We start from the raw sequence: 16,401 nt of genomic DNA on the forward strand, positions 1-16,401 counted from the left end.
TAAACTAAATAAGCTACAAATAAGATGAATCAATGTAACACTTAAGTACAATTTTAACACTTTTTATACCTTTAACTATCATATTATTGATTATTGATGTCCGAGTGGCAAAAACTTGCAATAATGTTCCTATTTGACAACTAATATATGCAATTATTATCTCAATAGAAAACAGTCATTTTAGCATTATTTGATATAAATAGATAAGACCATAATTTTGATAATTTATAGGCTGTTGTGATTTACATTTTTTTTATTATTTATAAATATTATAAATATATTTCGTGTCCTCGTTTGGTTGTTAAGCCAAAAAAATATTATTCTTAATTATTTATTTATTTTTCCATATTTTAAGCATATAATAATATATAATAATTTTATATTTAAAGTAACAAAAAAAATAATCTAGTGTAGTTGATTTAAAAAACTTTAAGTATTGCCAATTCAAATATTGTATAGTTTGACCCTTTATTTAATTATAAAAAAAATTTATCCATACCAAGTTGGATAAATTTACGTACCAAGTTGTAGGAAGGTGTCAAATTTACTTATTAAGTATTAAAATTCTATTTATATGTATGGATTTGTCAAAAAGTGTCACATGTAATATCCACATATTTTTTTATTTTTTTAAATTGACATTACTTTAATTATTTTTCCATTATTTTTTTATTTAAACAAACTTATTTTTACTTTCTCTCTCATCCCTCCACAACTCTTCATTTTTTTCTAACTTTTCTCTATTTGATTAACTCAAGTTCTTTTGGATTTTTTACTTTCTTCTAACCTCCAAGTGCTACATAACTGAACTTTAAATAGTCATCATCATTGGTGGAAGTTTTTGTTGGCCGATTCCTAAATCATAGACGTTGTGGCCAAAATCTTCATTAGTCGAACCCTAAATCATTGTCGCCATTAGCGGACAATGCCGAATCAAGGTAAAATCTCCCTTAACCGACTTGTTTTAATTTTAGTTTTCATAATACTCACCCTGTTAAACTTTATCAGCTCCTAGACGTAACCCCCAAATCCAAGTCTTTCTCAGTTAAACCTTACACTATCATCATCATTGGTTGAAACATTCATTGATCGAATCCTAAATTGTCAATGTTGTGGTAAAGTCTTTGTTGGCCGAATCCTAAATTGCGCTGTGGCGAAGTCTTAATAACTAGTTACTTTTTAGAAATTTTTTTATAATTAATCAATTAAATATTATTATTAATAATAAAATTACTCATAGATGGAGAAATGAAGAGAGAAATATTTAAAGAAAATGATAAGTTGTGAGGGTAAAGAAAGAGAAAATAAATAAGAAAAAATTTTAATGTTATGTTTGAATAAAAATAATTAAAGTAATGTGTTACGTGCGGCCCATCAAAAACCTCGGTCCTAAAATATTTTATGCATCCATTTCTCGGCCCAAGTGTTCATATGGGCCCGTTTATGTTTTTATGGAATAATTCTGTTTTGTTAACTTTCTCTTTTATCTTTCTTTGAAACCGAATTCTGTTATGTTGGAAGTTTGTTGTAACCGAATACTCTTGGGTAAATCAGCCTCTTTAAATGGTGATGCCCACCCCACTTTTTGGGGCTATGAATTGAATATTTTGGAACTTGGTGTTTAAGTTATCTCTCGGCCCTCCTCCCCCTTCTTGGACCGCTAGGTGTGATCTAGTGGTATTTCTCTCCTCCCCCTCGGCTCTTCTCTCCTTAACCTCGAATTCTCCTCTAATTTTATATCCGCTGCGCTAGAGTGTTGAATTCCATCATCAAGAACCCGTTTCTTGAATTAAAAAACTTGAAAGGCTCGGCCATAATTAAAAATCCTAACATCTTGGTATCAGAGCTGGACGATTCTCAACATGGTAGAAACTCGCCAGCAATCGGAAATGGATGCGCTCAAGACCCTGATTGAAAACCTGTCCCAACAAACAGCAGCAATGCAAGTTGCCATAGACCGTAGATTTGATGCGGCTGAAGAAAGAATGGCGGCCTTTGAGAGCGGGGCATCTGGAAACGTGCAAGAACCCCGCCACAGACCCTATGAAGATAATTCTTGCCACGGTCCTTCATCATTTAGGCCCCCGCACCCGGGCCAGAACCGCGACCAACACTATGCTCCTCCTACTCGGCTAACCAAGGTCGATTTTCCTCGGTTTGATGGGTCGGATGTCGAAGGCTGGCTAATATCTGCCGAGCAATTTTTCAAGGTGGATAAAACTAGGGATGCCACGAAACTAGAAATTGCACCCATTCACTTTTCTGGCGAAGCAAGAATGTGGTATGGGTCTTATCTACAGAATCGTGATCATATGGAGGCCCTATCTTGGGCCGTGTTCAAGAGAGACCTTATGACTCAATTCGGGCCATCTATACATGATACACCAATGAGACAGCTAATGAACTTAAAACAGGTTGGGTCGGTTCAAGAATATAATCTCCGGTACATGTCGATCTCTCAAAAGTTATTACATATGCCAAGGGACTACGTCATTGATTGTTATTTGTCCGGTCTAAGGGAAGAAATTGCAAACTGCATCAGGCTGCGATTTCCAGATTCTTTAAACGAAGCAATGGCCATGGCTAAAGTCCAAGAAGCAACATATCGGTCCTTAATGAGCAGTGGTAACTTGTACAGCGCTGAAGCATCATTGCTGCCCACGCCATCCAATACCAACACAGCCGGGCCGAGCACCAATACTGACTTCAAGAATTCATCGTATGGGTCTTCTTCCAATGCAAATCAGGGCCATGTTAAGCAATTAGACTCAGCCTCAATGGATGAAAAGCGAAAGAAGGGTCTATGCTATTCTTGCAATGAAAAATGGCAACCAAACCATAGGTGTAAATCCAAGTTATTCATAGTTTCGGCCAATCAAGAAGATCAAGAACCTGACCAAGAACCTGTTTTGGATGATTTTCCTTCATTGCTCGGCTCAAGGGATGAACCAGCCATATCCTTACATGCCCTGACCGGGTCTAAAGCCTTCCAAACGCTCCAGATTCTTGGCAAAATTGGGAACTTGCCGGTGGTGATCTTGATCGACACAGGCAGCACCCATAATTTTATCAATAGCAGGATTTTGGAGAAAATAGACCACAAAAGCATAGCAACCCAGGTACAATCGGTTAGAGTGGTTGATGGATCTAATGTTTTATGTTCTAGTGTTTGCAAGGACTTGAAGTGGTCGATGGAAGGCAATGAATACCAAACAGAAATGAAGGTAATTTCCATGGACGGTTATGATATTGTGTTGGGAATTGAATGGTTGATTACTCTAGGCCCGTCTTCTTGGGACTTTGAAAAGCTGACCCTATCCTATGATAAGCAAGACAAAACCACGGTCCTTAAAGGGATTCCTCGGTCGCAGGCCAGCTTGATGCATGGAAACCAGCTGGAAAAGACCCTAGATGAATATATTGTTGCTGCCAAAATGCAAGTAAAGAGTAAGCCCGAAGGCCAAAATGTTTCACTCGCTGCAATGACCTTGGAAGATATTCCTAATGATCTAATTAGAAGGTATGGCTCATTCGATGCTGCTATTATGCTGGTTCGGGAAAAAGACTTGGCCTGGATTTTTAAGCCAAGTATAGAGTTTAATCGAAGTTGGAAGAAATTATTTTTGCACCAGGCGCTGGGGACATTGCAGCAACCAAGGCCAGCTCTAAACACTGAAAAACTCGACCTTGGGTGCACAGAAATTCTAGACAGGGGCGGAGTGGCAAGCGTCTCAGCAGCGCAAAGGACCGCAAGGACCGGGCCAGTTCCACTACTGAAGCGATTCTGCCGAAAGTTTTTTGTGAAAATACGGTCTTATGCTGCGACCTTTGCTGAATGTGCCGAAGCCCGGCCGAAGCCCGACCGAAGCAATAGTTTTGAAGTTGAAGATGCATATTAGAGGCTGACCAGACCACGTTCTTTTCGTCGAGGGCGACGAATTTCGAAGGGGGGGATAATGTTACGTGCGGCCCATCAAAAACCTCGGTCCTAAAATATTTTATGCATCCATTTCTCGGCCCAAGTGTTCATATGGGCCCGTTTATGTTTTTATGGAATAATTCTGTTTTGTTAACTTTCTCTTTTATCTTTCTTTGAAACCGAATTCTGTTATGTTGGAAGTTTGTTGTAACCGAATACTCTTGGATAAATCAGCCTCTTTAAATGGTGATGCCCACCCCACTTTTTGGGGCTATGAATTGAATATTTTGGAACTTGGTGTTTAAGTTATCTCTCGGCCCTCCTCCCCCTTCTTGGACCGCTAGGTGTGATCTAGTGGTATTTCTCTCCTCCCCCTCGGCTCTTCTCTCCTTAACCTCGAATTCTCCTCTAATTTTATATCCGCTGCGCTAGAGTGTTGAATTCCATCATCAAGAACCCGTTTCTTGAATTAAAAAACTTGAAAGGCTCGGCCATAATTAAAAATCCTAACATAATGTCAATTTAAAAAAATAAAAAATATGTGAATATTACATGGCAAAAAATTTAACACCATTTAAAATTTCTGTTATTTTAAATATATTTGACACTTTTTTACAAGTTCATACATATAAATGAAATTTTGATACTTAATAAGTAAATTTGACACTTTCTTACAACTTGGTTTTGTAAAATTGTCTTCCCAAAAAATAATCTAGTGTAGTTGATTTAAAAAACTTTAAGTATTGCCAATTCAAATATTGTATAGTTCCACTCAAATTCGACCCTTTATTTAATTATAAAAAAAGATTTATTTTAATATTTTAGATAATAAATTACTTTTATCTATATTTTAAAATATTGATAATATATATATTTTTTAAACTAAAAATTCAAATATTATACCAACTCTAACTATCCTTGCAAAAATAAAAAAAACAAAATAATAGTAGTTGTAAATTCATTATTCACGTGGTTAAATTAAAAAAAAAAATTCTACAACACATCATTTGTATCATATAATATTAATATATTTGTATATAGTATTTGGAGTTTGCACTGATCTTATTATAAAGGGTTGAATTGTAAATTGAGGTTTCTTTCCGTGTTAATTTGGATTTCTCATATTTATTTTTCCCTTTAAATCTCACCTTAAAATTTAAAGTTACACAACATTATTAGATTAATTTAGTATATAAATATATTTATAAATTAATAAAATATCAATATTACTATTTTTTTTTTTACTTTTAACTATCGAATTAATTTGAAAAAGAAAAAATAGTGAGTGAAAACTTTATATATTCTTAAATTTTTTATTTGAATTTATTTATAAATAATATTACAGTAGTGAATTTTGGGAGATAATTTTGAATTTGAAGGGATCTTTATCATTTTTTAATTAGTAATGTGGTGACAAATCATTCTTTTCTATTTTCATTCTCTATTTTCACTCTCAATTCTCCCTCTTATCACTCCTCTAATATTATATAATAAGTTAATTTGCGTTTAAAATTCTAATAAAAAATTAATTTAATATAATTTTAACTATTATAAAACCTAAATTAAGAAATTTAAAGAAAAAGGTCCAAAATCTAAACCCAAATAAATAGCCTCAATTTTACCCTCATAAATTAAACTTTTTTGATTTTTTAATTCCATTTCAGCTTAATAAATAATATTTAAAAAGAGAAATTCTAAATGGATTTTATAGTAACAAAATACAAAACATTCGAATATTCTCTCTCATCCTCCCTGATAAAAAGATGAAGAAAACGTAGACGAAAGCCACAGGAAAAGAGAAAGAGTGTTTACAAAGGGAGAAGAAAATTGCTGTAAATACGAAGAAGAAGAAGAAAAACTAGGTTAAACAACCTCCTCTTTCCTCTTTACGATCTCTCGCCTGCCTTTCTGTACGAGCTTTTGAATCGAAGGCAGAAGGAATGAAAGAGAGATCGACAAAGATGGAACAACTTCAACAAGGAACGACGACCTGCAATTCGGATTCCAATGAATCAGCCTCAGCGTCTCACAACAAGTTCCCTCTCACATCGTGGGAGTTAGCGGTTGCTTGCGCTGTTATTCTCAGCTTTATTTTAGGTCTTCTTGGAGTTTATCTAACCATGCCGGCTTCAGATTATAGTTTCCTTAAGCTTCCTCGTAGCCTCGAAGATCTTCAAAACCTTCGGTATAATCAGTTTCTCTTTGTTTACATACATAACTGTTTATTCAAAATATCGAGATCTGTTTATTGTTTTAGATCCATTATTTGTGTTCTTAGCAAAGTTATGCTGATTTCTTCTATATGAATGAATTTGTTCTGTTTGAAGTTTATTCGTCGATTTAGATTAAGAAATTGTTATATATAGTAACTTTACAGTTCATGATGGAGTATATAGATGCATTCCACCTTAATATGTAGATGAAGATCAAAAGATGGTTTCTAGGTCATACAATTCCCTTCTAGCTAAATTAGTGTCAATTAAATGTATGCAATGAATATTAATAGCTTTCTCAAGCTTCCTCGCAGCCTCGAAGATCTTCAAAATTTTTGGTAAAATCAGATTCTATCTGTTTAGATACATAACCGTTTAATCAAACATATCGAGATCTATTTATTGTTTTAGATCCATTCGGTTAGGTTATTATTTGTGTTCTTAGCAAAGTTATGCTGATTTCTTCTATAGGAATGAATTTGTTCTGCTTGAAGTTTATCGTCGATATACAGTAACTTACATTTCGTGATGGAGTATATAGATGCACTAATACAAAGTCAATTAAATGTTTGATATGAATAATTAAGAAGCACTGTAAGATAAGGATTTCAAATCAAATCTAGGGTTTCCTCTGTTTCAGTTTACCCCATTGTTGATCCATATTAGAATCCTCTTTATATCTTAACATGTATACTGAGATTCCATTGAGGCTAACATGGATATTGGTAAATCTTGAAGTCAAAGAATATTTTTTATAAATTTTGCTATGCCTATCTTTGTAGGGATAATCTAGAGAGTTACACAAGCGACTACACGATTCAAGTTCTTATTGGATATTGCGTGGTGTATATATTCATGCAGACATTTATGATTCCAGGAACTGTTTTCATGTCATTGTTAGCTGGAGCACTCTTCGGAGTTCTCAAAGGTGTAGCTTTGGTTGTATTTACTGCAACTGCTGGTGCTTCGTCTTGCTATTTCTTGTCGAAAGTAATTGGACGACCTCTTGTATTCTCTCTTTGGCCTGACAAGCTTATTTTCTTTCAAAATCAGGTGAATCTAGTAATATATATAAATTTACCGAATGTAAGTCTTGTGTTTCTATTTCCTCTTACTCATTTGATTATATATGATACAGGTGGCTAAGAGGCGTGCAGGGTTGTTGAACTACATGCTTTTCTTAAGAGTGACACCAACCTTGCCAAATACGTTTATTAACGTTGCTTCGCCAATTGTTGACGTGCCTTTCCATATTTTCTTTGCAGCCACTGTTATTGGAATTATACCTGCTGCTTATGTTACTGTAAAGGTACTTTCTTTTACCTATTCTAGGAACTTGTTTGATGAAAAATGGATTATATCATTTGTATTTAACATGTTACCATTTGGTTGAGATGATGAGATAAGGGGTTATTTAGGCCTTATGTGTTCTGGGTTATTTGAGATAATCCCTTATAACCTAATATCTTATCATCAATCACATAATTCAAATAATTAATCAAAATACTCTTTATATGGTAATAGAACCTTAAATAACCGGGTAATTCGAATGTGATCAGCAAATAAGGTTACCTAAGTTGATGCTCATTGTTGTTATTATTTTCTATATCTCAAAGTTAGGATTAATAAAGTTGTGTCGATTACAACTTTCTTAAATACAGACATCAAGCCATATAACCTTCTAGGAGTGAATCACTCAATTACAAAACAACTCAAATTCATTTTCAATCTGGTTTGACAAAAATCTTTATATCTCAAACTTCCTCTGTTCTGTTTCTTAGCATCATTCAACTCTTTGGGCTGTTTTCTGTGTTCTTCTTTTGACTTGGGGATTTTTTTGTCTTTGTTTGTTTGTATCCCGCAGGCAGGAATAGCAATTGGTGAGTTGCAATCAGTTGGTGATCTATACGATATAAACTCGATAGCCACAATGTTCTTAATTGGCATTGTATCGATTACGCCAACATTGATGAGCAAGTCTAAATCATAGTTTGCTACTCTTTCCCTGCATATATATATATATATATGTTTGCTACTCTTTCCCTGCATATATATATATATATATATATGTTATTGCATCGCTTCAAACTTGTACAGATTCAGCTTCAAAGATTTGCGCTATCAAAAACAGACCCAATCTCCGAGAGTTGGAAGCGCATTCTTAGATTATTGGGATTAATGACATTTATTGTGTAAAGATATATGTGGAATGATAGTTTTCATGTTACAGAAAAATGTATACATTGATTACTAACTATCAATCACTATGCCATTAATTGAATACATATTTGGGGTGGGTTGGATTTATAATTTTAACATTTTTTTTTCTTGATCACTTTTTTAATATTGTATTCATTATAACTTCTCTTTCAATTCTTTATTATTTATCAAATATAATTTATTTATTTATTAAATTAATTATTTATATAAAATTATTATAATAATAAATTATGAATTTAAACATAAGAAAAAACATTCACTTAGGGTACAACTAGTTCATTTAGATGTAGATTAGATGTACATCCAACTAGTTCATGTACTAATAAATTCATTTTCATGTACTAATAAATTCATTTTAGGTATGTATGTACTAATAAAAAATCATTTAAAAATTAACTTATTTAACGTTTTTAGTAAATTATAATTAATTTGTATTTTTTAATTAAATATTAATATATTTTCTCTATTTATTTTTATCTTTTTCATAAAAATTTTATTATTTCTATATAAGTAGTTATTTTTATTTTATTTTATATATATGACCATTTATCATTAATTATTTTAATTTTAAATTTTCTTCTTCTTTTTCATATTTTTTTTACTATATTAAAATGGATTATTAATTATTTTAAAATTGTTTAGTCTCAATAGTTAGATATAACAATGATTTATCTTTTCAACAATAAAAATCATTCAAAACAAAAATAAATTAATTAATAATCAAGAATTTGATAATAATAACAACTTATTAATCAAACAAAAAAAGAGTAATAATTAAATATTAGATAAAACAATATTTCTTATTAATATTATAAATCATGAATCAAAAATTAAATAAAAAATTATTAATTTCATTTTTCTTAATATTAAATTAAATAAGAAAAAATCCTTTAAAAAAAATATTATAGTAAAACATAAAATTCATAAATAAATTGTTAAATCGATAAAAGAAATGAAGATAAAATTAAAAAGAGAAATAAATATAAAAATAATAAAATTTTAAGAATAAAATAAATTTAAGTAAAAATTATATAATTTATTAAAAAAAATAGTAAATGAGCCAATTTTTGATAATCCTATATTTTATTAGTATATACGTCTAAGTGAGTTAATTAGTTGTACAAGTACATAAGGAACTTTTTCCCTTTAAGCATATATACTTTTTTTTATATTATTATAATATTAATCATTAAATATATTAATTAATTAAATATTATTTTATTTTAATTAAATATTATTTTATTTTAATTAAAATTAAATTTAAAATATAAAAAATATTTTAATAATCATACAAAGTAAAAATAATATATTATTATATTATTAAATAAATTCATAACAAAAAAACACTAATTAAATTTTATTTAATGATTTTTAAACCTACTATTTTTTAAAATTTAAAATTATACGAGGTTAAGAAAGTGAATGTATTATTGTAGAGCATGATAAATGTTAAGATAATAGCTCATTTATCCTTTCTCACCTAATTTCTGAAATCCTAAAAGGTATACATTTAAGAGGAGAAATACTATATCAGATTAGACGACGTGGAACAAATAATGTTTTATGCGAAAATTACGTCAGGTTAAACCATCCATCACATAGTATTTTAATACTAAGCCTTTTATTATTTATATTTTATTTAATTAGGGAGGAAAAAATTACCGATATTAAAAGTATATTGAAAATATGCAATATATCAAAAATATTGATTTTTAAGGTATACCGAAAAAATGTAAGGTACTATACCGATACCCGAAATTATTAGTACGGTAAAGGAATGAAATTTTTAAAATTTCGATATATCAAGATTTACAGAAATAATATTTATAAATTAAAATATAATATATATATATATATAATACTTATAAGAAAATAATTAAATAGATTTAATATTAATTTAATTATAAAAATATAATTTTTAAATAATATTAAAATATAATTATAGTGAAATATTGTTCAATATATGTTATCTCTACTTTATCAATGAGATTAATTTTTTTTTAAGTTAATAGATTTTAGATATGAAAGGTATAATACAGATACCGTACCAAAATTAAGGTAAGATAAATATATGATTTTTTTGTATACCGAAATTAAGATATATCGAAATCAAGGTAAGGTAAAAATATGCATTAATTATATACCTATATTTTCGTAATGGATAAAACATTAAGGTATACCCTACCTACCCACCCACCCTATGTTTAATAATGTTTAATAATATATATTTTATATTTTTATTTAATTATTTATAATAAAATAAATTCAAATATTTTTTTTTGAAATTTTGAATTATATTAATAATTTGAATTTATATAAATTTAATTATATATATATATATATATATATATGAGGAGTGATAGAGTGAGGGAATTTAGTGAGGAAATTTGGTGAGGGAATGACGTGCATCACCTTTGGAAAATGTAAAAGTGAGAAGAAAGTGAGAAAAGAGAGAAATTATTTGATTTTTTCAACGAATAAGATTATGCCACATCATTCCTTCACTAAATTCCCTCACCAAATTCCCTTACCTAATCATTTCTCTATATATATATATCAAAATTGTTAAATCTTATTAATAATTTATATATAATTCTATTTTTAATATATTATTAAAATATTATAAATTCAATTTTTTTAAATAAGCTGTTTTTTTTAAATTTATTATAATAAATTTAAAATAGTAAAAAAATATTATATATTTTAATAATATATTATTCTAAATTATTATTATTTAAATGATTTTATTAGTATTTTATTTAATAATTATATAAATAAAATATATCATATATATTTATATATAAATTAAAAATAATAATCTTATTAAAAAAATTAAAAATATAAAATAACTATTAATTTAAATAATATATATATATATAAAGAAAAATGATTAATTTATTCAAACTTTTAAAAAAAATTATTAATTTCTAAATATTTTATAATAAAATATATATTTTATAACTGTATTTATTATACTTAAAATATTATTTATTAACGCATGTATTTTGATAATATAATATTATTATATTATTTAATACAAATATAATTATTTAATAAAAATGAATTTTTATAATATTATTTCAAATTTAATAAATATATATTTCAAATTTTTACTTAATTGAATTATAATAAAATAAATTAGAATAAATATTTTAAAAATAATTTTATTTGAATTATATTAAAAATTTTAATTTATATATATTTGTAAATAAACTTTTATATATATATATATATTGAAATTGATAATTTTTTTTAAAAATATATATAATTATATTATTAATATATTATTAAAATTATTAATGATTATTTTAATATTATAAATTCATCTTTTAAAATAATGGTTTTTTAAATTTATTAGGATAAGTTTATAATATTAAAATAAAGTATTATATATTTTAATAATATAATATAAATTTATATTTATATTATATTATATATTTTAATTATATAATATAAATATTAAATTTTTATATATATAAATTAAAGTTATAATAATTTATTTTAAATTATTATCATTTATAAAATTTTATTATTATTTAAATAAAATTTATTATATTTAAATTAAAAATATTAATCTTATTAAATATTTAAAAATAATTTATTTAAAATTATCCTTAAATTAAATAATTATAAATAAAATATATATAAAAAATATGTGGTATAAATATAATAAGATTTTGAAATGTTTTTTAAACCAGAGATTTAACAGACAATTTAAGATTAATGAAAGTTAAATAATTTTGTACAGATAATTGAATTTATTAATTAATTAAATATATATTTATTAATTTTATTAAATTTTAATTTTAAATATAAAAAAATATTTATTAATTAAACACAAATATATATATATATATTATTAAACAATATTTTAAAAAACAGATATAATATTTTTAATGTAACGATTTTTACTCATATTCTTTAATTTAATAATGATTTTATTTATTTATTTATTTTAATTAAAATTTAAAATTATATATTAATAAAAAAATTTAAATGTTCATATAATTTATTTTAAAAGTTCATTTTTATTTATTTAAATAATTTATAAATATTTAAATATAACTTTATATATAATATCAATTATTAAATATTATTAATTATTTATTGATTAAATGAAATTATATTAATAAGAAAAATTAATAAATAGACGTATATATATGTTTAATTTCATGTATTATTATTATTATTTTATATAATTGATTAATTTAATAAATATATAACTATTAATTAATTAAATAAAATTATATAAAAAATAATAAAAAAATAAATTATTATTTTAAATAAAAATAAATTATAATTAAAAATTTATTATTTTAAATAATAATATTTATTTAAATTCTTGTTAAATTAAATGGTTGTAATAAACTATTATTCATAAATTATTTTTTATAAAGAAGATACTTAAAAATTGTATATAAACTGTATTTATAAACCTGTTTTCTTTTTTATTTTAAAAAATATATTATATGTTTTAATAATATTTTATATATCTATAATTAAAATATTAGTATATTATAAAAAAAAAAGAAGTTAAAATCAAATTATTATTTTGGAATATTTTATTCTAAATTATTATTATTTTAAATTATTGATAAATATTTATTTAAGTAAAATATATTATATAAATTTATTAAAAATTAAATTTTTTTTTAAAAATGATCTTTACTTTATACTATTATAAATAAAAATATATATACAAACTAAAATTAAAAATTTTATTCAAATTAAAAATAATAATTTCTAAATATTTTTTATGATAAAATAATTAATTAAAAATGTAAATATTTATTATAAAAATATATTATTTAAAAAAACTGACTTATTACTCTTTAATTCAAATATCTTTTTAATAATAAATATTTACATTTTTAACTAAATTATTTTATTATAAAATATAATATTTATAAATTATTATTTTTTTAAAATTTTGAATAAAATTAATAATTTTTATTTGTATATATATTATATTTATAATTATTTAAATTAAGGATAATTTAAAATTAATTGTTTTTAATTTGTTAATATATTTTTTAAAATTTATATAAATAGTTATTAAATAAATACTAATCAAATCATATAAATAATCATAATTTAGATTATTGGAGTTGTGCATGGGTTGTTTTTGCACAAAATACATTTATTAACTATTGTTTATGATTGGAAAATTGTTGACGTGCCTCTCCATATTTTCTTTGCCTATTCTAGGAACTTGTTTCACAACAAAATGAATTATGTGAAGTTATTTCTTGTAAGGTAACAAAATATCATTTGTAATTAACATGTTACCTTTACGATTAATCCCTTATAACATAATATCTTATCATCAATCTGCTCGATCATTTGGGTAGTTTTTGTGAAAATTGGATTGATGCGGATTATCATCTCAATTAGTTTTGATGAACTTTCACTGATTGTAGCGTCTAATGCGTATCATTCATAATATTATGATGCTTTCTGATATTTATTATGAAAAGTCGGTAAAATTCGTCAGGGAGTTATTCGTTTTTTTTTTAGGATTTACGAATTTTCGACGATCTATTGAGTATTGACTAACGTTATTTATTTATTTATTATTATTTTTTAAAAAATTATTAATCAAAATCCTCTTTATATGTTTTACAACTATATTTAAAAGTGCAATGTGATAACAAAACCTTAAATAACTGGGTAATTTGAATGTGAGCTGAACATCTTGTTATTATTTTTTTCTAAATCTCAAAGGGTGGATAAATAAAGTTTTGGCGATTACAACTTTCTTAAATACAAACATCAAGCCATTTAACCTTCAAGTAGAGATTCACTCAATTACCAAACAACACAAATTCATTTTCAATCTTTATATCTCAAATTTCCATTCAACTCTTTGGGCTGTTTTCTGTGTTCTTTTGACTTGTGGATTTCTCTTTGTTTATATCCCGCAGGCAGGAATAGCAACTGGTGAGCTGCAATCAGTTGGTGATCTATACAATATAAACTCGATAGCCACAATGTTCATAATTGGCATTTTATCGATTACGCCAACATTGACGAGCAAGACTAAATCATAGTTTTCTACTCATTCCCTGCAATTATATATATTATTGCATCGCTTCAAACTTGTACAGATTCGGCTTCAAACAGACTCGGGAGTTGAACGGAGAACGCGCGCTGTGGTTTTAGATTATTGAGATCAGTGGCGGATCTACTAGGGGAAGTGGCTCCCCAATAAAAGTAAAAGTTTTAAAGTTATATATTTATATTGTTTACTAAATAAAACTTTGACATGTTGATTTTGGTTATGGAGCTGAAATATATAACAGAGGTTCAATAATCAAATTCTGCCTTTCACATTTCCTTTATAATAACTTCACACTTCTTTTTATAAAATAATAATTTTTTTATTTTATACCAATATTATTTTCTAATATATATATACATATATTTATAATAATCTAACACTTTCTTTTATAAAAATTAATAAAAAAACTAATTCATAATTATATTATTCTAATTTCAAATATAATTTTATTAAAGTAATTATTATTAATATTTTATTTTATACAAACAATATTTTCTAAGATACAATATTTATAATAATACATAAATTTTAGTTAATATATAAAATATAAGTTAAAATTTAAAGAATTATATATAAAATAATGAAAATCATATAATATTATTATTTATTTTAAAACTACATTTATATTATAATTATATATATTTTTTATTTATTTCAATATAATTAATAATAAAAATTACTTATAAAATAAAGATTAAAATAACAATTTATATAAATATAAGGGTAAAATAACAATTTATATAAATATAAAGGTAAAATATTATTTTATATTTCTTGATTTTAAATTAGTTTTAAATTATTTCAACAAATAAATGTATTTTTTAGATTTTATTTAGGGCCTAAGGTTGTGAAACATATCTATTTTTAGTTATTTATTTTATGTAGGATATAGAATACTGGAGATGTTCTATAAACGAATTTGTACTTCTACATGACATGACCAGCCTGAGCCTTCTCAATCAATTAATGAGCCTACTAATGAGTCTAATATTACTGATGAAATATACATGGTTAGAATATAGTATATCAAAAGATGCATTATTTTGTTTTTGGTGTTATCTTTTCAAATCTTTAAATAGAAAAAAACGTAGATGATACCTTTATAGGAGATGAGTACAAAAATTGAAAAAGGGCATTAGAAAGATTCAACCGTCATATGAGAACTTTAAATAGTTGTCATAATGAAGCTAGAATTCAATTTGAATCATTTCAAGATCAAAAACATAGTGTGAGAAACGTTTTACGTACACATAGTCGTGATATAGAAATAAATTATCGCACTCATTTAACGACAATGTTTGATGTAACACGCTTTCTATTGAGGCAATAAACCTTTTCGAGAACATGATGAGTCAAGTAGTTCATCAAATAAAGGTAATTTTCTTAAATTGATTGATTGGTATAGTCAACGTAATGAAGAGATTTTGTCTTTTTTTTTTGTACCGACTCATGGAGAAGAATAATTTAGTAATTGTGCTTGTTAGTATTTTGTAATTGTGTTTGTTAGTAATTTTTATGTAATTACCGAGTAAATTTTTAATTAAAAAATGTATTTATTTGATCGCCAAAAAATACTACATTACTATGTATTTGATCCCGGAGAAAATATTTCTGAATCCGCAGTTGTAAAGATATTTGTGGAATAAAGATATTTTTGGATCGATAGTTTTCTTGTTATAGGAAAAAATGTATTTGTTGATAACTCACCATGCCAATAATTGATCAATACATTTTTTTGGGATGGATTGGATATATAATTTCAACATTTTTTTTCTTAATCACTTTTTAAATTTTTTATTCATTATCACTTTTCTTTCGATTCTTTATTATTTTTTTTATATTTTTAATTTGTAAATATAATTGATTTAATTATTTATATAAAATTATTATAATAATAAAACATAAATTTAAACATATATATATATATATTTTCATATTATTATAATATTAATCATTAAATCTAATAATTTAAATATTATTATTTTTTT

The 16,401-nt window shown here is 25.5% G+C and overlaps 1 protein-coding gene across 1 annotated transcript; it reads left to right on the top strand.

The window, feature by feature from the left end:
• The first annotated feature begins 5,699 nt into the window (after positions 1-5,699).
• On the top strand, positions 5,700-8,432 carry LOC124941720 (uncharacterized membrane protein At4g09580-like). Its single transcript, XM_047482067.1, has 4 exons — positions 5,700-6,104; positions 6,915-7,185; positions 7,271-7,441; positions 7,997-8,432. Exons 1-4 carry the CDS (start codon positions 5,860-5,862, stop codon positions 8,120-8,122), a joined length of 813 nt encoding a protein of 270 aa, XP_047338023.1. The 5' UTR covers positions 5,700-5,859; the 3' UTR covers positions 8,123-8,432.
• The last annotated feature ends 7,969 nt before the right edge of the window (positions 8,433-16,401 follow it).

Source organism: Impatiens glandulifera, chromosome 6 (assembly GCF_907164915.1).
Source record: "Impatiens glandulifera chromosome 6, dImpGla2.1, whole genome shotgun sequence".
NCBI lineage: Eukaryota > Viridiplantae > Streptophyta > Magnoliopsida > Ericales > Balsaminaceae > Impatiens > Impatiens glandulifera.